The sequence below is a fragment of the Mytilus californianus genome, unplaced genomic scaffold (genome assembly GCF_021869535.1).
Source record: "Mytilus californianus isolate M0D057914Y unplaced genomic scaffold, xbMytCali1.0.p SCAF_1, whole genome shotgun sequence".
NCBI classification, from domain to species: domain Eukaryota; kingdom Metazoa; phylum Mollusca; class Bivalvia; order Mytilida; family Mytilidae; genus Mytilus; species Mytilus californianus.
In genome coordinates this window covers 125343439-125367593 of record NW_026262581.1, presented here as the reverse complement: position 1 = coordinate 125367593, position 24155 = coordinate 125343439, and the positions used below count along the sequence as shown (strand labels likewise).

Below are 24155 nucleotides of genomic sequence, written 5' to 3'. Positions count from 1 at the left end.
TGCTAATATGTTTCTTTATTCATAATTCAATATGCTTAATTAGTCCTGGCCATGATAATGGTGGCTTTTCCTCAATCCCACATGTCAAATTGTGTTGCTGATAAAATTATTGTCCTTTACAAAGGCAAAGCAATATTGAAAAAAAATGATAAACATGCAGTTGTCTCATTGGCAAACAAATCACATCTCCTTATTTTTATATGTATTATCTCGAAAGGAATGAATTTATCCAAATGAGATGTCATTTGTTTGTATGGATGAACAAAGGGTAAACAATATTCCTAAATACATTGGTATAAAGCTATTGGGTCTTAAATTAATATGAGTTCTACAAGATATTTATTTATAAAATGTTTTATTACATACAACATAAAAACAAACAGATGAATCTTTGATGATTTTACTGTCATAATGAAACTGATGAATTCTGATAAAGTTTGAGTCTGTTTGTTTGCTCATTACAACGACTCTGTAAAAAGAATTGCTTTTCTAAAATTTAAAAGTTTACAATGGTAAATTGTATTTGTATTTTTTCCTGTATGTGCACATGATTAAAATCTTTCTTCATGTCTAATCTGTATTCATCTCTCCTGGATCAATATTCTTATTGTCATTATCACTACACATCCTTCTTTAAATTGGTTTGATTTTGAAATGGAGACCAATTAGTGAGAATACTAAACATTTAAGATCTTGAACTAAGTAGTAGAATGTCCTCAGTCCTTCTGGATCTCTGAAAAAATAAATATTACAAATTTAAATTAACAATATAGTAATCTACTGATTACACACTCCCTCCTCCTCCCATTACCTTTCGTCATGTATTGATTATATAGTGTTTGTTTATCTTTGTATTAAGTGTGAAAATTTAATATACTTCCAGTTCTTGGGGTACATAGGTTTTTAACCGGATTTTTGTGTCAAAAATGTCGGTTATTGATTTGGGGATGTACGGCGGGCGGTCGGTCGGCCAGTAACCAAATGTTGTCCGTGCATTTACTCATGAACCATTCAACCAAACCTTTTAAAATTTTAATATGTTGTTACTGACAACAAAATGGAGGTCAAGTTTAAAAATGACGATTTTGACTTTTACCGTTCAGGAGTTACGGTTCTTGAAAGTTTAAAAAATGTCGTGTCCGTGCATTTACTCATGAACCGTTCAACCAAACCTTTTTAAATTTTAATATGTTGTTACTGACAACAAAATGGAGGTCAAGTTCAATAATGACGATTTTGACTTTTACCGTTCAGGAGTTACGGGCCTTGAAAGTTTAAAAAATGTCGTGTCCGTGCATTTACTCATGAACTGTTCAACCAAACCTTTTTAAATTTAAATATGTTGTTACTGACAACAAAATGGAGGTCAAGTTCAATAATGATGATTTTGACTTTTACCGTTCAGGAGTTACGGTTCTTGAAAGTTTAAAGTGTCATTTTCTATCTAGTTTATATGTTGTTATTGTTGACAACATGGAAGTCAAGTTTGATATTGATGATCATAAATTTTACCTATTAGGAGTTTTGGTCCTTGTGATATTGATTAATGCCAGAACACAAATAAATGTTAAAGAATCCGGTTTACTGTCATTTTGACAGCTCTTGTCTATTATTCTATTTAAAATACTACTACATTATACCAGAATATCACTGGTCTCCTGTCATAGCTAAGTTTAGAAACAGAAGTAAACAGATCCTGATATGAGTAAGCTGAACTGGGATAAAGAAGTCTGATCTAATAGGAAGATAGAAAATGAATATAATGAACTGCCTAGTTCATAATGAAACTCAGAATGACACAAATGGCCCGCTCACAAAAAAAGCTTAAAGCCATTTTTAGGAGTTGAACTTTTCAAAGTCCAAAGCCTGTAAACTCATCATAGTAGACTCACATACTAAAAATTAGCTCAATATGTGAAGGCTGTATAACAGTTATTTCCACGAAATTTTCAATGTCCAAAGCCCGTAATTTCGGCAAAAATCAGCGGATCAGAACAAAAGATAAACCAGATCTGTAACTCATCATAGTAGACTCACATACTAAAATTCAGCTGCTTATGTGAAGGTGCTTGTATAAAGTTTGTATAACTGTTCAATGCTGAATGATAGAATGACGAATAGTAAAACTATATGGCCTAAGTGGGCAGGGCTATAAAAATTCTGCATGCCCTTCTTCAAATCAATGTACATAAAAATGAGAATGGAAATGGGGAATGTGTCAAAGAGACAACAACCCGACCAAAGAGTAGAAAACAGACCAAAGCCAACAATGGGTCTTCAACACAGCGAGAAAATCCAGCACCCGGAGGCATGCCTCAGCAATAAAAGCAATACATGTATGGTAAATATTGAGGCTAGTTAAAGATTTTTTTTCCACATATTTTCCAACCTTTAAAATGAATGAACTGCTGAGAATTTTTAATTCAAATTGCAGCATTTTTTATTTGCATTGATCAATACGCACAATTCATTTCAGATAGTTTGAAAAAGTAGCATTTCACATATGTGGTACCATATTCAATAGCTTAAATTTTCTGCAATTAAGCAAACCCTGAAGATCCCATGGGTTCTTGGAGTGAAAAATTAAAATTTTTAGTCTTTGCAAATATTTATAAATTCCAGTTTTTTCCTCTTTATTATTTTATATTCTGAACACCAAAACAGCATGACTGGTCAAGTTCAGTCAATCTTTAAAACAGTAACATGTCCAATATCATGATGAAGATATTTTTTAATCATTGTTTTTCTCACATTAGGGATCAAATCCAAATATTGGAACTTAATTTAACAATATTTGATGATACTTACTTGCTTTGGTTGACATCCACTAATGATCCAATCTTTGATGTTGTAAATGATATATGTTCATCACCAATTACTATCTCTAGTTCCTATAAAATATACATCTAATGTTATAATATAAAGTGCTTTCAAGCATGTATGACTGAAATGTTAAAGTTACTAGATTTTAACTGTCAATTAACAAACTTTGTATAAAAAACATTAGTGTTAATTTGTGTTCAGATAGTTTTGGTTCCTGCCAAAAAATAAAATATGTGTGTTTCGAGGTTCCTGCCAAAAAAATATAGGGTTGTTTGGTAGGAAATATTTTTTTGGGACGAAATCCAGATAATTCACTGAGTCCAGTTCCAGTTTTAACATACGCAAACTGGAAACTCTTCCATTAGTAGTTTGCCAATGAACGGAGAGCTGTGATTATTACACATTTAGCATCAATTCTGTCCAATATTTTGATGAAATAAGTCAGTGAATGCAACAACTAATATCTTGATAAAACGGTTTTGAAGAAATCATCATTAAAAGTTAGGGTCAGTCGGGAAACCCTAAACAGATACATATTTTTTTTTGCCTTATGTTGAAGGTCGTAAGGTGACCTGCAGTTGTTAATACATTTGTATCTGAATCCTTTCTTCTTAGGTGCATTCATACCACATCTATTCTTATTTTTAATAATAATTTATACCAATTTCCAATCTTTTATGATAAAAATATATTTGTGAACCACCTGCTGCAAATGAAGCTATCAAAAGTCATTCTTGATTTTTTTTAATATTTATACATATCTTTAAACAAACATTGTTTTTTTTTTAAAGGAGCAAAAAATTGTGACTGATGACTGACCTGTCTTCCTACACGGTCTGGTGGTGGCCATAATACATCATCTTCCTGCATTAGTTCAGCATCTTCTATTATTCTCTTTAATTCTTCCATCACAGATTTGTGTACATAGGACTGAAATTATAAAGCATATCATTCCAGGGTTTGACAAGAAGTTTTTTGACATTGACAAATGTATTTTAGGAATTAAAATGTTAATGTATGATCTATTACGAAATTCAAAATGCTATAGCAGTGCTCTTTGCGTTTCTTTTATTACTATTATGTGAACATTTTATGTTGAGGACTAGGAAAACCAACTATCTTTCAAAAGAAAATATCATCACAGGTGCTCCAGACTTGACATTTCCTACTCCACTGGTAACACGTCATGTTGTATTTATCTTTAAATCAGATGATGGTATAATTCGCAATAAGGTTTGTGAATCAATCTACATTTATACCAGAATTCTTTAATAGTAATTTATTCATACGTCAGTAATCCACATTACAAATTATATCTTGCTATTATACTTAATAAATAAGCATTCTGAGGGTATAGCATATGTATTATAATGTCTTTGGATTTCAGGTGCACCTGTGTGAAAGTTTAGATAATTATACATCTTTAGATATTTCAGAGATTAACTTTCATGTCTTTTCTTACCTCTTTCCTGATCATTGTGTCATTCTTGTAGTTGGAATTATTGGCATACCTTAGTTTGCCTAAAACAATAAAATTATTCAATAATATATATTCATGTTTGTAAGTTCAATATGTGGCTGGTCATAATATAAACATACATGTACATGTATCATACACATTTCTGTGCATATGACATGTGTTTTCATCAATATCAGATTAACCTTCATTATGTACACTAAAGATCAAAAGTTTGGAAAGCCAATACAATGTACATAAATCCTTCAATAAATCAACACAAAAAAGGCTAAATAGAACAGTCAAAATTGTCTAATGCACTTTTCCTGACTGTCAGAGGGGCTGTATCTAAGTGCAATTTATTAACTGAAAATTTACAATAGAAATGCATCCTTTAAACCATGCAATACTGAAGGACTTGGTCCTAGAAGGATAGTGACCTCAGGAAGAAACAGTCTATACCAGCCCTGACCAGTGGTAAAAAAATCCTAAAATTCTGGCAAGTGACATTTCTGTCATTGATGATAGATCACTTTAATTATAATATCTCAGCCAAAACACTGTTTTAATGTTGTTTTGTGTAAAATGTACATGAGCATACACACATACATGTACAGTGTATTATAACATACAGCAAATCTAACCTGAAATTGAAACATCATTTGTAACTCGACCAACATACTGATTATCATCTGGTCAGTATGTTTATTGCGATTTGCTTTAGTACATTTTTGTACTATATGATAAATTCTTATTTTGACAAAAATCTTGCCATTGCTGCGTTGCAATGAAAATTAGTCTTTCTGCAAAATATGCAAAACCTTTACATACCACTGTTTTTGTGAAGTATCTGGTAGGAGCTAGTGATAATAGAAAAAATTTACTGTCAGAATGAATATTTTGTAGTGTCCACTGGGTTGAAGTATACATAAACATTTATATTTCGTTTATTAATTCATAGCTGATCTTGGACAAGAGAATGGTCAAGGTTTTGTACCTCATTAATTATCGTTATCATTGTTGACACCTATTTGATCAGTTCCATTTAGAATTAATGGAATCAATTAGCCATCTTGAATTCAATTTTACATCAGAATGAAATAAATATAGTGTGAACAGTAATTAAGAGTTTTGGGTTTTAGTCATGTTTCTTTATACAATACATATGCGGGAGTTTCTCGCTGCATTGAAGACCCATTGGTGGCCTTCGGCTGTTGTCAGCTCTATGGTCGGGTTGTTGTCTCTTTGACACATTCCCCATTTCCATTCTCAATTTTATCATGTACATTGTATCATCGTATTAAAAATTAGTTCAGAAGATCTCAAACCTTTACAATTTCACAACAGGTATCCCAATACAGAACAAGAATGGATCCAAATCATGAGGAGCAATTAATGACAAATTTGTAACCGTTGGAAGGTAAAATCTTGGTATGATACCCACAGGGCATAATATTATCCAGAACTTCAGGTCTCACCATCTGTCAAATTTTACAGAGTCCGGTGCAAGTTTTATTTTGTACTCTCAAAAAGTGACAGATCTTGGAAAATCTGGAAAACCATTTGATAAAATCATTAGGTCATTGATATCTCATATGGACAATGGAATAGTAAATTATTTTATCGTTACCTTTGGATATTTCTGGAAATATTTTGCACCAACAAGCACACAAAAGGTAAGAATTTGTATATGTATGCAAATTCAGACTTATTTGGAAAGGATATAGTTACGATACTGTTGTCAAGTCATTAAGGATTGCATATTTTGGTATTAATATTCATTCACTCATAGGGTCTTTGCATCGGAAATAAACACATATATTCTAAAACCAGTTATTGGCATGATACGGGTTATTTTCTTCTCATATATTTTATGATGGTACAAATGTATGATACTAAACCCCTTACAGGAGGGATTGTACTTGATTTTCATATGATGAAGACATAATCTTTCAATCAGTTTAATTGAGGTCTGGAGCTGGCATGTCAGTAACTGCTAGTAGTCCTTTGTTAATTTATGTTTCTTTTGTTACCTATTCTGATATCGGACTCGGACTTCTTTTGAACTGAGTTTTACTGTGCGTATTACTTTGTGTTTCTTTACAAAACATGTTTAACCCAGCTGCATTTTTGCGCCTGTCTCAAGTCAGGAGCCTCTGGCCTTTGTTAGTCTTGTATGTTTTTTTAATTTTAGTTCATTTATATGTTTTGTAGTTTAGTGTGACGTCCATTTTAACTGAACTAGTACACAATTTTATTTAGGGGCCAGCTGAGGACCACCTCTGGGTGCGGGATTTTCTCGCTGCGTTGAAGACCCATTGGTGGCCTTCGGCTGTTGTCTGCTCTTTGACATATTCCCCATTTCCATTCTCAATTTTAAATATTTCTAGCCGTCAGTGAAGATCTTATTTCCAAATTTGGTCTCTAAGTTGAGAGGAAAATTCTCTCTCAAAAGTCCAACCTAATAAAAAGGCTTCAGCATTAAAGCATCGTTGTATAGATCCTTATTACATAGTAGTGATGAATCAAGAAAGGCTGAGAGAAATAAAAATCCATCAAAAAAGCCTTTTTTCTAAAGTCTAGAGGTCAGTATGACAAGTTGCATTTGGCTGACTTGTTTAGGAATTCTAATTCAGGCCTTCCATCATGGTGACAAAGGGAAATAACTCTTGCTCAATTTGTGTCAAACAAACCCATCTATTTCAAATAGTTATTTATACAAACGTCTTCCTCTTTCGCAGGTTACACTTGCCTCATATTCAGCTCTATTTTTAACGGAAAGACTTAGGGCAAATCTTTTTCAAAATGTTCTATTTATACCTTATTTCATTTTCTATAACCCACGCTTACTCAGTTACTGTTTTAGCTTTACATCGCCCAAGTATAGTATAGGGTATTTATTTCCAGATCCCATAAATAATACGACAAGCTAAAATCAGAATTTGATTCTTCTATGGTCAACATATAACTTTACCATCAGGCCGAAACTCAAATTCTAAGAACTCATGCCCAAATTTTCCTTTATGTCCAACATAATACCGCAAATAAAAATCCGTGGATGTCGCCATTTTTCAATGTAAAACTAATTAAAAATTGATAACGGACAAATTCGGAACAGAGTTACGGATATAATCTTGTGAGGAAAATATTCCATCTTTAAGTAATTTTTGATTCCAAATTGTATTTCTTGGTATATTAAAACATTTTTCTATTCTGATGAACAACAAAATAATAATTGCATATTCATTTATAATCAATCAAGTCGAATATTGATAGTCATTCCGGAAGAGTTTATTAACTTAGACTCTGTAAATATCTGGTTGCCTAAGTGGAAGTTTGAACCATTTGCTGAAGGATTTTACCCAAAAAATGAGAAATGATATCCCATCTACATTAACGCGTACAATTGTGTGTAAACAGGGTGCTGTGCGTGCAGTTAGATTTAATGGTAACGAGATCCCTTTGAAATACATAACACATTGATAATCATCATAGAATGTACATGTATGCTCTGTCTAAGCCTCCTTTCTGAGGAGCACCACCATATTTTGTGTAAAGGAGGCTAGAGGACATTTTGAGTCTTTTAACCAGAAAGTTAACCTCCCCAAATCATGGATAACTACACTGCATTAAAATATATGAACACTCACATTCAAATGATACGCTAATCCTGAAAAGTAATATTAGGCAGGAGCCATATGTATGTATGTATGCATGAAAATCCCTCTTTGAGCTGCCTAAGCACCTCTTGATAGCCATGATAGCTGCAAGGGTACAGTGGAATCCATGTACACTCCCTATCAGAATTAATGGAGATGTGTCCATTACTGATATACAACCCACCACCAGGACTATCCCAAACAAAACACAGAAGGCGTGTTAGGACACCGGAAAGTCTGTTATTTATAATGGTGGGGGAAGCTGAAATACTCTAAGAGAATCACCGGGCTCTTTGGCAGGAATCTGAGTCCATTCGCCCAAAATCACGTTCGCTCCCATTCACGTTCCCCCCATTTCACGTTTGCACCCCACACGTTCACACCCTTTTTATTGATTTTGTGTGGAATAAATATTTAATCGTGTTTAAGTTAGTGTATTGCTATAAATGAGTTTTTTTTCTTATTGTTTACATTATAAAAACATAAAAAGGTTTCCTTTAGTGTTTTATAAATTATTTTGACGAAATGAATCATGAATAAAAAATTGTCATGATGATCTGGGATTATTATACAATATAGTATGTCCCCGTGATGATCAAGGCAAAGTTCATTCATCTAAGACTTGTAAAAGAAAGGCGGAAGATACAAATTCTTCATTTTGTTTACTCATACCAAGCTAATTACATGCAGTATTTACATCAAAGCTAGTTATAACAACAATCATGATTTTCATACACAGAACAATACCAAATGTGACTTTGTAAATACCAATTAACAGTAATCATACATAATTAACCTGGGAATATTATACTAACATCAATATATTATGATTCCAATTCTTTATTATGATTATTGATTTATTATTTATTAAACAGGACATTGAATTAATCTTTAAATTATTTTATTTTTATCTATTTTTCATTATGAATTACTTATTTTCGAATTTAGCTTAAACCTTTTTCATGATTTTGTTTGAAAATATGTGATAAAAGAAATACGTTTAGGATTTTGAGAGTGACTTATAGACCCAATGGGTCGGGTGTACTTTATTGTTTTTGTAGCATATTTGTATTTTGTATAACTGTCATTACACATGTATGTCACTTTAATAAAAAAAATACTTACTTACTATTATTTCCCAGAATTAACATTTAATAATTAATCATCAAATCACCAAATAAAATATTTCATTTAAAAATTCCCAAATTTTTATTCATGAAAATTTAAATATTTTGATAAATACATCTAAAAAAACATCTCACAGTTCAACAAGTATTCAAATAAAAATAGGTTGCGAACGAACCCAGGGGCGAACGTGTATTTGGTGCGAATGGACAAACCAGAAAGATATCTACAAATTGATCTCCATTTAATATTAGAGGCCACATTGACCAATTGAGCCCCCCCCCAGCCATAGTACCCATTCTAGTTTAAACTCTGGTCTGGGTACCAGTGATGTGTGTGGGATGGTGAAAATCACCCTATTAATGTACTTGAAATTTTAAGCGCCCCAAGAACATTTAGCACTATTGCCATCAGTTAAAACCACCAAAATAAAATAAGGAGATGTGGTATGATTGCCAATGAGACAACTATCAACCAAAGTTCAAATGAAGTGGATGTAAGCAATTATAGGCAACCGTACAGGCCTTCAACAATGAGAAAAACTCATATAGTATAGTTGGCTATAAAAGGCTCAGACATGAAAAATATGAAACAATTCAATTAAGAAAACTAACCACCTAATTTATAACAAAACAATTTCCGAAAAACAAATATGACTGACATGAACAAATGACAACCGCTGACTACAGGCTTCTGACTTGGGACAGGCATATTCAGATTGTGCCAGGGTTAAACTAGTTTGTTGGTGCCAAACCTCCCCCTTACCTGGGACAGTGGTGTAACAGTTCAACAAAAGAACAAACTATAAAAATCAGTTGAAAAGGGCTTAACTCATCAGATGGATATAAAGCAGAAAACATCTAATGAAAACACAGACTGGACATGACAGGGTATCCCACAACAAAAAAGACGCTAAGAAAAGATCTGTTATATATAGGTTTGTTCTTTATTTTAATAATACTTATCAGTGATTCAGTAGAGTTTCTTGTCCTGCTTATAGGAGATGGTAACTACTGTATAACCTGTGGCAGTGACAAATCTGTCAAATTATGGAATCCAAATAGGGAAGTTTTATTGAAGACGTATAGTGGACATGGGTACGAGGTTCTGGATGCTCAGGCATCTTGTGATAACAGTCAAATATGCTCCTGTGGAATGGATAAATCTGTTGTAGTATTTGATGTTGCCACTGGTAATGCTGTGAGGAAATATAGAGGGCATGCAGGTAAGGTTAATAGTAATAACAGTTCTGTGGAATGGATAAATATGTTGTAGTATTTGATGTTGCCACTGGTAATGCTGTGAGGAAATATAGAGGGCATGCAGGTAAGGTTAATAGTAATAACAGTTCTGTGGAATGGATAAATATGTTGTAGTATTTGATGTTGCCACTGGTAATGCTGTGAGGAAATATAGAGGGCATGCAGGTAAGGTTAAAAGTAATAACAGTTCTGTGGAGTGGATAAATCTGTTGTAGTATTTGAAGTTGCCACTGGTAATGCTGTGAGGAAATATAGAGGACATGCAGGTAAGGTTTAATAGTAATAACAGTTCTGTGGAATGGATAAATCTGTTGTAGTATTTGATGTTGCCACTGGTAATGCTGTGAGGAAATATAGAGGGCATGCAGGTAAGGTTAATAGTAATAACAGTTCTGTGGAATGGATAAATCTGTTGTAGTATTTGATGTTGCCACTGGTAATGCTATGAGGAAATATAGAGGGCATGCAGGTAAGGTTAATAGTAATAACAGTTCTGTGGAATGGATAAATCTGTTGTAGTATTTGATGTTGCCACTGGTAATGCTGTGAGGAAATATAGAGGGCATGCAGGTAAGGTTTAATAGTAATAACAGTTCTGTGGAATGGATAAATCTGTTGTAGTATTTGATGTTGCCACTGGTAATGCTGTGAGGAAATATAGAGGGCATGCAGGTAAGGTTAATAGTAATAACAGTTCTGTGGAATGGATAAATATGTTGTACATGATATAACGTCAGGAAATTTGTGAGGATATACTGTCGACATGCAGCATATGAACAGGGTTTTTATATTAACTTGTTTCTGTTTGTTACTCATTCTTTCAAATTAATGAAGATTTACCAATAATAATACTTTTTCATTTAGAATCAATGTATTTTATTATTTTCCCCGTCAACCAAGAAACCAGCAGAAGTTGCTTGTCTGTCTGACAGATTTTTTATTCCAGACATGCAAGCAAATGTTGTTGTTAAGGCATTAGGAGAAGGTGTTACAAATAAACAAATCTCAATTGTAATAGCTGTACTTAACAATAGATACATGTGTATTGTTTCTTTTAGGAACAGTGAATTGTGTAAAGTTTAATGAAGAATCAACAATTGTGTTGTCTGGTTCTGTCGATGGAACTATCAGGATATGGGATTGTAGAACTCGTAAAATGGAACCCATTCAGGTAAAGTGTTAATGGAAATTTTGTGACATGGGATGACAGACTTTGAAAATACATACAGGTAACATGTTGATGAAACTGAAAGATAATTTTATTGTAGAAGTTGTAAAATGGAACCCATAGAGGTAAAGTATTGTCTGGTTCTGTAAATATAGATTGTGCTGTAGAGGTCATTATATTTAGCTCATACAACTTAAATATTTTAGGATTCTGTTGATGCAACTGTCAGGTTATTGGGTTGCAGGAGTTGTAAAATAGAACTTGTAAAAGTAAATTGATGTCTGGTTCTCTTAGTGGAACTGTTTGGACAGACCTCAAAACTAAAGATAAAGGTTTTATCTGGTATCTGGTTGTGTTGTTTGGAATATTGAGATATGGGAATGTAGATGAAATTAAATGGAACCATACAAGTTATGTAATATCTGATTCTCATTGTTGGAGTGTCCGGATGTTGGGTTGAAGACTGGCATCTTGTGATAACAGTCAGATATGCTCCTGTTAATTAATTTGAAAGAATCAGTAACAAACAGAAACAAGGATGTAGTCTTTATATGTTTTCTAATATCACCCTTGATGTTCCTTTCTTTGATACCTGTATTACTTTTTTGTTTTAACTTGTATATTTATATATTCAGATTCTTGATGAGGCTACAGACAGTGTGACATCTTTACAAGTATCAGATTATGAAATCTTATCAGGGTCAGCTGATGGTTGTATCAGGAGATATGATTTACGTAATGGTAAAATGTTCGTAGATTTTATTGGAAGTAAGTATTTTAAAAATATGCTTTACTATAAGACTCATTGAATAATAATTGCTTGAATATATATTTAGCAAGGTGTCAATATAAAAGTTGTTTAACAGACAACATTATAGTGATAATTCACTTTTCTTGACAATGCATGATCTTGATAAATAAATTAAATAAATAAGTTTTATTGGGGATATGTTGTAAGTTGTGTCTACTAAATCTATCACTATAAGTACATGTACATAATAATTTCACACCATTGTCTCTCCTGCGACAAAGGTAAGACATAGTAATCCTACATTCTGTTGTGTTCATGTCATAAACATTTATGAAAAAAGATAGAAATTGAAGTAAAATTTTGAAAATGCAAATTTTTTAATTGTTATATATTTAACTTATAGATGGACTTAATTTTTTTTCCGCTTATATAAAAATAAGATGTGGCATGATTGCCAATGAGACAACTATCTATCAGAGACAAAATGACCTAGATTTTAGCAACTATAGTCACTGTACGACCTTCAACTATGAGCTAAACCCATATGTCATACCAAGCTGTAAAAGGCCCCAACACAACAAATGTAAAAGAATTCTCACAAAGCTAATTGATACAAGATTTTTTCACTAACATATAACTCATAGTCAAATCAGACTGTGAATAAGTGCATAAATGTGTTTGTTACTTCATTAATAGTTGATTTTTTTTCTCAATTCATTTTTCAGAATCAGTGTCTTCCACATCTTTTACCAGAGATGGTCAGTGTGTGTTGACAAGTACTATGGATGATTCCATTAAACTGATGGATAAAGATACAGGAGAAATGTTAAATGAGTAGGTATAGTTCATCAAACTTTCCTCATGTGTTAGTATGCAGTGGTCAGAAGCTCTCCAAGAATATATCCGATTTAACACTATATAGGCCTCTACATTTCCAGAAGCTCTTATTATATGTGTGTGGTCGATACTATGTATGATAAATAAGGGATTACAGGAATAAGCAAAATGTTGGATAGTACAACAGACAACACCAACCACCAACCCCTCCAGAAAAATAGATGTACACTCAAAGACAACTGACATGAACAAAATATGTTCACCATAGTTAGACTTGGTACAAGTCAAAAAATATAGTGGGGATGAACCAGCTCTACATGTACACAATCCTCCCCGTTTCCTTACATGTATCTTGACCATATATCACTAAAGTAAAACACTAAATAAAAAATCTGCAGTCCAGCTAGCAATAAAATGAAAAATAACCTGAACTAGGAAATTAAAGATAGCATACCATAGAAACAAGTATGTTCTTGGTACTACAAGAAATTATGTAAGATAGCCACAGCTGTTTGTTTGTTGAATGAATCTACAAAACTGTTTTACACACAAACCAGTTCACTGATTTCTGCTCAGGAAGCTTGACAGAAGTGTTTTAAGTGGTTTCATGGACTATTTACACAACTGTTAAATAAAAAATATCAGAAAGGGTTTTAGCTCAGTGCAGTAATGTGATGGTTACAGTAGTGTCAGATAATCTGAAATGAAGAAACAATTGAAATGACAGTTATGTATGCTTAAATTGGAACTCAATCTAATTATAGAATGGCTTAGTTTTCTCTTTTTTTTGGTTGTTTTAAATTTTATTTTTTACATACCAGTACTTGTTTTATTTTATTTTAGATTCAAAGGTCACCAAAATCATGACTATAAAATAGACAACAGTTTGAATTGTCAGGATACATGTGTTGTATCTGGTTCAGAGGATGGACATGTTTATTTCTGGGATTTAGTAGAGGTAACTATTATATATGTGTTGTAAGGTTCAGAGGATAGACATGTTTATTTCTGGGATTTAGTAGAGGTGATTATTATATATGTGTTGTATTGGGTTCAGAGGATGGACATGTTTATTTCTGGGATTTAGGAGAGGTGATTATTATATATGTGTTGTATCGGGTTCAGAGGATGGACATGTTTATTTCTGGGATTTAGTAGAGGTGATTATTATATATGTGTTGTATTGGGTTCAGAGGATGGACAGGTTAATTATAGGATTCTTAGCTTATTTATTTTCCCCTTCTTAAGAAGAAATTGAAAACACTTAGGATACCAAAAAAAAAAAGAACTTTTTTTTTTGTCTCGACTGCGACAAAAGTCGCAGTTTGCGAGACATAGGTATTACTATCCGGCGGCGTAAACTATTTGTATAAAGCTTTATATTTCAAAAGGAAGAAGACCTGGATGCTTCATACCTTGTATGCAGATACCTTATGTTTCAAAGTTTCCGTCTGTCATATGCACATTGTCCTTGACCTCATTTTCATGGTTCGATGACTGCTTGAAAAAATTACAGTTTTTTTGTCAAGTGAATTTCTCACTGATTAGGAGTAAAAGGATAACTATATTTGGTATATGGGTTCCTTTCAACGTCTACATGTCCGTCAGACAGGGTTAACCTGACCTCGACCTTAATTCATGGATCAGTGATCAAGGTTAAAGTTACGTGATAAGGTCTGTTTCTCAGATACTACAAGCAGCAGGTCAACTATATGTGGTGTATGGAATGATTGTAAGGGGTAAATGTCAGACTGGCAGGTTTCATCTGACCTTGACCTCATTTTAATGATTCATTGGTCAATGTTAAGTTTTTGTGTTTTGGTCTGTTTTTCAAATACTAATAGCAATAGGTCAACTATAATTGGTGTATTGAATGATTGTAAGGTTTACATGTCAGTCTAGTTGGTGTCATCTGACCTTGACCTCATTTTCATGGTTATTGGTCAATGTTAAGTTTTTGTGTTTTGGTCTGTTTTTCAAATACTAATAGCAATAGGTCGACTATAATTGATGTATGGAATGATTGTAAGGTGTACATGTCTGTCTAGCCAGTATCATCTGACCTTGACCTCATTTCCATGGTTCATTGGTTAACATTAAGTTTTTGTGTTTTGGTCTGTTTTTCAATTACCATAAGCAATGGGTCAGCTATATTTGGTGTATGGAATAATTGTAAGATATACATGTCTGTGTGACAGATTTTATCTGACCTTGACCTCATTGTCATGGATCTTTAAAAATGTTAAGTTTATGTGATACTTGTAGTAAAACCCTTATCTTTAAAGGGAAAGTCCGCGATTTTTTACTTATCATCTAAATATGTTCATCTTAACATAAAAAACACATTTACAAAGTTTTAAATTTATATTCCTTCTAATAACGGAGAAAATCAAGTATTTGTAACTTTTTTGGTTGACCTACGTCACTGGGTTGTGACGTTTTAACCCGATTTGTTGAATCATGGGAAAAAATAAAATCTGTTAAAGTCTTAATTGCTTATCAGAATTTTACGTAATTAAAAGCGCACAGATGACCGTTGGTCGTAGTTAATAACCACAATATAAGAATGAAAGAAAATGAATATGTGTGTACCGTTTTGTATTGATTGAATAAAACTTCCTATATGAAATTATCTAAATATAAATATTTTCGGATTAATTTCATAAATTGTTGAGATTTTTTCATAAAATACCTATAGAACATTTTTACTGATATTGAACTGAAAGTATTTTAAGTTTTATTTACCGTTATAACTTTGATAACCATTTCAATGCAAGATATTTGTGAACAGAGTGTGTATATTATTTTGTAAAGTCATTGTTTATTTCTCGATTTGAGGAGAATTCGTTTGAACTTTACCTTGCAGCAATTTAGCCTCAGGCGTACACAGGTCATGGTGAATTCAAGCGTACACGGGTGTGAATATTGTCATGTTGAATGGATTAACAGAAAGAGTATAGCGTGTTTAATATACGATGAAACATTACCCGATGACAATAGAGAAACAATAATTAAATTGTATAAATTAATTGAAAATTAACATTCAACTTTTTAATTCCGGAAGTGTTACAATATTAAAATGGATCAATTTTCGGTTACGTTCTATGCAATTAGCATAAAGTTAAGATATGAAGTTAAAAGAATAGTACTCTTAATCTTAAAAATTAAATGTTACATTTCCCAATTAATAATCATTCCACATCTGTTTAATTTACTTTACCGGAATTCTTTAACTTGTATTTAAATCTGGCGTAGTTTAAATGCTAGCAATCGTAAAACTATCGCAATTTTAAAGTTTTTAATTGAAAAAATACAACAGTACAACATGCATGATTTTTTTAATTTTCTTATTAACATTTCATTCTTACATAATAAAATTCATTTGACGATCACTTAGACAAATTATTTGTGAAAAGAATACCAATTATCGTTTATTTCATTAATGAATATACATACATTATAAATCTAAGCTAATAAATTAATTTGTTTGAGGATTTTTTTTTTTTTGGATAGCCGTCATTAATCCAAATTAGTAATACAGTTGTTGTAATTAAAGGCATATCTTAATAATGTATTACTGATATTGACGATTTTAGAACAGTTCGTCCCAACCTCGTTGTTCTTGAAACAATCTTTACTAGTATACTTGTAAGTTTCCTGACGTATAAGCGCCATTGAGGATGAGCTCCAGAGATAGCAGACTAGTAGCGTATTTGTTTGTTGGGGCAGGAGAGGCCATGCAACCGCTTGTACAGATAAACAAGCTTATGTTGTCAACACTATCAAAAAGAGTTCCCATCGTTGGATGGGGTATATGAAGGTTCCAAGAATGAACTATTGACATGTCTGACTCTGAACAGTTAGTAAACGAACTTAACAATGATCTATAATAGACATCGACCGCTTGTTCTTTCATATTTGAAACTGCATGCATATATACGTTTATGAGAGTGATTATTTATCTTGTGTCTGACGAAAACTAAATGCCTGCATGGTTATATCTTGCCATACGTTTGTATTGGTTTGGTGGGTGTTCACTCAAAATCGTAATTCAAAAATTGTGTTTGTGAGATGTAGATTCACTTCAATACCGAATTTCGTCTATATATTTCACAAGTGTATACCACGGAGAAGATCTGAAGGTATATTACTCCCATTTTGTTTGGGTGTGAACCATTGATGTTTACAGCAATATTTAATGAATAAGATGATGATGGTAGAAAGAACTATGAGCGTCATGTGGCAAATATTACATGCATGTCGGACCATGAGTTGTCAATCTGTATGAAAAGATTTCCAATACAACCATATTGAGTAGGAATTTTTACATGCTATACGCTCGTACTAGTCAGATTACAGGGTTCTTGTGTCGTTTAACTCAGACACACATCTTTTACTTTAAGATGTATGAAAGGTTCTAAATATATATATATATCTTAAATGTAACAATAATCAAACGCCTATAGGCAATCACTAAAATGGTATGAAGTTTTTATACAGATTTATTCTTATTTACACAATCATTAACAAACTAAATAAATTTAACAAAGTAACACCGTGACACTACGATATAACAAATGGGATACTAATTATTTTAACCATGCTATGCAGAAACTTAACACATCAGGCAGGAACATATATATTAATATACTGTTCCCAGCATCAAGTTAGTGCACGTGAATACCAATAAGGAACACGATGTGTGATTTTGTATAACTAAAAACATCAAAGCGAGCAATAACTTTGTCAAGCAAACATTTTTTTTTTCACTATGCCTCTCTTTATCTCCGCTCCTTTACAATAACTATTTCGCTTTTCGTCGATCATTCTCTATATTGTTCTCTATTCGGTTATTTTTTTTTCACTATGTCACTCTATCTCCGCTCCTTTTTCCCCTGTCGTCCTAATCCTTATAAAGATAGGGACATTAGACATAGAAGGGGCTCTCTTATCTTCAATGAATTAATATTGATAGTGACTATAAGTGCTGCATTACTTTATATATCTGCATTGTTGCCAATCGACAAAAGCTTGTATTTGCGTGAAGATTTTTTTTTTTCAAAAATATGGTCCAGAATCATGACAAAACAATATTCATTTCACAAAAATGTTCAAAGTCATGTTTTTAATTTTTTTCAAACTTATTATCAGCAAAAATAGTGGATAATATTATTATCAGAACATCATTCATTAAAAGGTGGAATTATAATTTCAAACACACACAAGATAAACAACGTTAGACACAAATGTATGGTTCAATAAATGTTACCTGTGCACACCGGGTACCTCAATAAAGAGGCCATGCATGAACCAGTATTATATAATTGTGTAATACGAATTTTTAGTTGACAGGATGTCACTGGAATACCCAGGGACGTGTATCTAATATACGTCCTTGGAATACCTAACTGAATGTGTCGCTCTGACACGACATCTATCAATAATTCTGACATACCTATTATCAATTCGGGAGGAAGCCAAAATATATATATAATAGGATAACGTAAATAAAATTTAAAAAGACTATAATTTTTTCACCGAACATACCAGATAGAGTCACACATTTAACTGTAAAGCCAAGTGTCTTTATAAGTGACCGTTCCGAATTGATCTCGTATCAATTTGATATAATTTAAAGATTAGTTAAAAAAAAAACACTTTTAATAAAAAAAATTGAGATGTCCGATATTTCGATATTTACATATCTATAACCTGGGAATATTATACTATATCAACATATTATGTCCCAGCTAAAACCTCTTTCTAACATTGCTCCTTGTCAATAGCCGTTAAATGTCATAATTAAAAAAATGTTATTTTATATCGTATAACTTTATTAATTGAAAAATTATCTTGTCTAAATACGGAACTATTCTTTATACAAATAAATGCACTTTATATAAAAGAGGCATACAAATGAATCTTCTGTAAATCAGTGATTGTTACAAGAACACTGCATTTGTCTTTCTTATAATTGAAACTGTTCTTCCTCATCAAATCTATATTTTTTTATTCAACGAGATCTTATCATATAAGGATTTGATAACTATAGCTATCAGAACTGCTAGGTTATTTTGTTATTAAAAAAGGATAATTACCATCGAATCTCCCTCGAAACAATATTGTTCAAAATGGTCTTCACACACCAACTTGTGCTTGCTATAGATGCAACTATTTGCTGTTAGTTTAAGGTTGTACAAACATGTCTGATACAATTCTTTCTTTTTTTGTGGGATTGGGAAAACTATGTAAACTTTTGTCATAACCTTGTCTGACAGAACAACCGTACGCTTGACAAGACATTTTGACACTGATTAACCGTCTACGGTAATCCCCGATTGATGATGGGAGTTTTTAACGCACGGTCGGTAAATCCCCGATTCTTTTTGTTCTTTGTGGTTTATAGATATCACGTGACTTTTTAGATCGAAAATGCCGACAAGATGGCGATATGTCGAGAACTGATAGTGAATTTCAAAAATCGATTTTGATCACTTTACATAGAGAATAAAAGATTTTTATTCATGAACATGTGGTTTTTTATGCTTTAAGAACAAAATATAAATTTTTCATTTTTTTGCGGAGTTTCCCTTTAAGACTTCCAACAAAAAATCAATGGTCAGTAAAACAGGCAAGACATTTCAGCGTGTGCACTCTTGTTTGTACTTTGTTATAAAAATTACTTTCTTTTAATTATTGGATTGAGTCTAAAGGCTTGTGCTGAAATTTTCAAAAGAAACTTTTAATCAGAATTTTGGTAACCTATTTTAGGTAAAAGATCTTGTAACAACTTTATTGCCCAAAATTAATACTGTAAAGTTCAAAGAATGAAAAAAAAGATAAACTAAGCTCAGCCTTCAGGTCTTAATGTTAACTGTTAATTTTGATGTTAACAATTTGGAAATTCTGTATAAAATTTCAGTTTATATGAGAATAATTGAAAGTAATTGTTTTTCTTAGGCAAAAGTGATTTATAAGATGCTACATGAAGGTCAAAAAGTGGTACATTCCTTGACATTCCATCCTACAGAGACATGTCTGCTAACAGCAGCTGCTGATAAAATATATGTGTGGCGATCAAGTCCTGCCAGTGAAGATGGATGATTGGACACACTGCTGATGATAAAATATATTTGTGGCGATCAAAACAGGCCAGCAACTATTGATCATTGGACAATTGCTGATGACAAACATATTTTGTGATCTAGTCATCTTACTGACAATTCATAACTGGTCAAGTGATTTGTCAACCAATGTTGTATAATATTGAACAAAAAAGAGATTTTCAAAATTGGATGTCCAATGATTGTACAGAACAGTACCCAGTATGGGGAATAGCAGCTAATGGTTTAATGAGGAAGATAAAACAAAGTCATACAATTACATCAAAATAAAAAACTCAAGCTATGACCAAGTTATTTTCATTTATATGATTCAGAATTCAGATTAAAAAATCTATAGTATAGTATAGTACAGTATAGTTTTATTCAGGCAAATTCAAGCACATATACAAAAATTCACAAGACAAGACAATAACATATATATATATATATATATACTTTTAAAATAGTATCAAAATATATTTTAAAAACAGTGCTTAGAAAAAAGCCTGGGATATCTCATAAAAGCTTACATATTATAGCTTATTTCCAATGGGGTCCCTTGTTTATCAATCTATAACTTACATTTAGATGGATAATTTAATCAAAGATATTTTATGTATTGATAATTGTATCATGTAAAAATTACCTTAGGGCTGTTCAATAAAAACATGTTGGGAACTCATTTATGGGTGGGTGTTTTGTACAGTGAAAGTATAAGGGAAAATCTAAAATTGGCTCTGTAGATGGTTATTCCATTTTCAAAGTAACTTCCCTGTGTACTCTGTGTGTTTTAATTAGGAGTCTGATGAAATAGAATTTGCTCAATTTATCTTTAAAAAAATATACATTTCTAATTGGTATTTCATTTGAATATTTTAAATTAATAATACAGACACAAGTTTTGCCCTTGAATAATGTTGTGGTGCTGAAATTGTTTTTATTGTAGTCTGACTTTTAACATCTGTTTCCATGCGATTACTTGTCTTGTTGAGCCAATCTAACAATTATTCATACACAATAATCCTTGAGGCATCAATTTCTTAGAAAAAATCCAAATGAACAAAAACATAGTTTATACATGTACCAGATTTATCATTATTAGATTCTATTTTTCAAAGTTTTTATGGTTTCAAGCAATAACCCTTATATTTTCAACCTTTTGCATTTAAAGTCCTATTTTTCTTAATGAAAATCTTGCCTCTGTTTTTCCAGCTAGATTTGTGATACTAAGTTGTTTGGATTTCTGACCTATAAAAGTAAAACAAATTTGTATGTTATGAAGAAACTAACAAATATACACTCATTTACATGGTACACATGTGTAGAATTTTTATTAAGCAATATTTTCAACGTTATGTTTTTACTAAGGGCTTTTTCAATAAAATGGATGTGGTAAGGTAGAAAGGAAATTTTAGACTGGTCAGGGGTCATTTATAGTTGTATGTCCATTTCATGTATGCAAAATTACTTAAAGGAAGTATGCTGGTTAAAGGAAGATTTTTAAGTCCATTCATACCCTCCCACTTACATTTTAATTGTATCATCCTAAATCTACTTGCCACAGCATGAAAAATAATACATTGATTTTGTCTGCTATCAGTTGAGTTTACTTGACAGAACATATAAAGCTGTGTAACTTTTATTTTTAAATTTTATTCAGATTGATTTTCTGTGAGGAAAACATGAAATATATGAGAAATTTTAAAAACTGCATCAGTTTATGTATAGGAATCAAATGAAACTTTGAAGATAACACATGCATTTTTCATTCCAATTTTTTTGTGGATTAGATTTTGACTAAATGACTTGACAAGAAGTGTAGTTAACTTTTTAATTTTTTACTTGGTAATATTATGTTAGGAGTATACCTGCACAAAACAAAGATTTAACAGAACCACTATTTTTGGTAAAATATTTTGTTATTATTAACTTAACCTGGATGTTGACGATTTGTTCATTTGAATCCTTTGTTCCATTTCTGCAATAAGATGTATGGGAGATAACTCTGTCTGACACATGCATTGCATGAATAATCTCCCTTATAATGAATAAATGCATGTCAAAATGAGATGGAATAGTCAGTCCATGGACAGAAGGTTCAAAGGAAAGTAGTGTAAAGATTGAAATCTAAAAGTTGTTTTTTATTATTTTTAGCATAAATGAGATTGTTGGTTCTTTTAAATTGTTTCACATTTTTTAATGCCTGGATCTTTTATTTCTTACTATATTGTATGGGTTTTTCTCATTATAGAAGGCCTTACAGTGACCTGTAGTTGTTTATATCCGGGTCCTTTGGTCTCTGGTTGATATTGTTGTCTCATTGGTAATCAAAATACATTTCCTTTTCTTATTTTATTTTTTAAATATTTATACTAAATGTGAGTTATCCGCATTAATGATTTTTTTCTTTCAAAATGAGGTTAAAATATTTCCATTATTTGTCTGTTTTAGAATATGATTAAACAATAGCATTTACAAAAATAATAAATATTACTTCCAAATTTCCAGAGATTTTTTTTTCTGTTTAAGCTGGATAGTGAAGATTTATCTCCCATGTTTTTAGTGTGTAGTAGATTATATTTTTAAAATCGATAAAAAAGGAAATAATTGTATTCTCCATAAATGATTATATCTGATGAGGATAAAAATAAAAACACATTAAGAGAGCTTTGAATTTGAATATGTTTACTGCATCCAAGTGGTTGGTCTCACTAAAACTTCAAAACTTTGCCTCTGAAAAAATTTGAAACACAGCTTCTGTAACTTGTTAGATCCAAAGTAATGGTTGGGCAACTGAATGATGATGACGACAAAGATGGATGGCTTTTTAACCTCCAGTGGCAAATTAATTGCATATTAAGGACAAGAACATGATGATATGATATGATTTAATAATCCCTGCTTTGCACTACACCAATATGCTTAGCCAGATTCTTTCATGTGCTAATTCACAAAGTAATAGTCCACAGGAAGATATGTCATCCTACCCAGACACATTATTCAGATGTGAGCTGAATTTATCTTTACCATTACTCCTATATGCCATGTGCTTAGGGGAGCAGCATCTAATACCAATTTTCAAGTCTAGTTTGACCTGGCTGGGGTTGGAGCATGGTACCACGAGACCACTGAGGTGGTTAACTAGATTGAAAATTTAATCTGTTGCTTTGAATATACAACTGAGGACGAAATAGCAGCTTAAAATACACACAAGGAGTACTGAAACTGGTCTTTGAAAATAGTCATTTATGTTAAACTTTCAAAGACCAAAGGCTGTTATTGGGCCAAAAGTCATTTTACTCAAATGAAACTGCCAGGTTATTCCAACAGTGCAAATATTTACTATAGATCAGAAGAGTATCCAGGAATAGTCATAGCAACCAACCATTTTGTTTGTTTTAACCCCATGTTCTATTTACAGTAATGGCACACCTGTAAGTTGGCTATGACAGACAAAACAAGAGTGCACATGATGAAATGTGAAAAGTCTTTAAGATTTAGGGAGCTACCATTTGATTTTTATGGGGGAGGCTAGGATGAAATTTGAAAAAAAATAGGCAGGACAGGAGTTTTGAGTAAAAAAAAGGCAGGATGAGACACTTTGCCAAAAAAAAAGGCAGGATGACAATTTATGTAAAAAAAAGTCAGGATAAACTAAAAAAAAAGGCAGGACCGAATAGAGTGAAAAAAAAGGCAGGACAGAGATTACAAATAAAAAAAAATGCAGGACAAAATTTTTCATCCTAGCCCCCCCATAAATATCAAATGGTAGCTCCCTTAAGTTTTACTACAGGTATCATATAGATAATGTTATCAATGATCCATAAGAATGAGCTGATCATTTTGATGTTTACAGTTTCTACCTATCTATTACAATTTTCAGATACTAGTAATAGGCAAAAACACAAAATTAGCCATAAGGATTCGTCTAATGGTTTTAGTTGTATTGGCATTTTTGTAGATCTTGCAAT

General features: G+C 32.1%; 2 protein-coding genes and 1 long non-coding RNA gene across 3 annotated transcripts in view; 1 reads left to right on the top strand and 2 right to left on the bottom strand.

Moving 5' to 3' along the window:
- The window catches only part of LOC127733052 (uncharacterized), a 146181-nt gene that overhangs the window by 8719 nt on the left and 113307 nt on the right, over nt 1-24155 (bottom strand). The window lies entirely within an intron of this gene.
- Nucleotides 323-7360, bottom strand: LOC127733034 (protein mago nashi homolog 2). Its single transcript, XM_052242305.1, has 5 exons — nt 7254-7360; nt 4286-4344; nt 3643-3753; nt 2809-2891; nt 323-733 (listed from the first exon to the last, which is right to left on the bottom strand). Exons 1-5 carry the CDS (start codon nt 7345-7347, stop codon nt 634-636), a joined length of 447 nt encoding a protein of 148 aa, XP_052098265.1. The 5' UTR covers nt 7348-7360; the 3' UTR covers nt 323-633.
- Nucleotides 7598-20549, top strand: LOC127732986 (WD repeat domain-containing protein 83-like). The gene is made up of 7 exons (XM_052242245.1): nt 7598-7727; nt 10064-10288; nt 11384-11496; nt 12129-12261; nt 12970-13078; nt 13925-14039; nt 20042-20549. Exons 1-7 carry the CDS (start codon nt 7649-7651, stop codon nt 20183-20185), a joined length of 918 nt encoding a protein of 305 aa, XP_052098205.1. The 5' UTR covers nt 7598-7648; the 3' UTR covers nt 20186-20549.

Bases quoted from the DNA above. Each gene is read 5' to 3' on its own strand.
- LOC127733034 (XM_052242305.1), bottom strand. From the start codon at position 7,347: ATGGCGACATCCACGGATTTTTATTTGCGGTATTATGTTGGACATAAA. The intron at 4,345-7,253 runs GTAAAGTTATAT...TTATTGTTTTAG, and splicing joins ATTTGAGTTTCGGCCTGATG to GCAAACTAAGGTATGCCAAT. The intron at 3,754-4,285 runs GTAAGAAAAGAC...TTATAATTTCAG, and splicing joins ACACAATGATCAGGAAAGAG to TCCTATGTACACAAATCTGT.
- LOC127732986 (XM_052242245.1), top strand. From the start codon at position 7,649: ATGAGAAATGATATCCCATCTACATTAACGCGTACAATTGTGTGTAAA. The intron at 10,289-11,383 runs GTAAGGTTAATA...TGTTTCTTTTAG, and splicing joins GAAATATAGAGGGCATGCAG to GAACAGTGAATTGTGTAAAG. The intron at 13,079-13,924 runs GTAGGTATAGTT...ATTTTATTTTAG, and splicing joins ACAGGAGAAATGTTAAATGA to ATTCAAAGGTCACCAAAATC.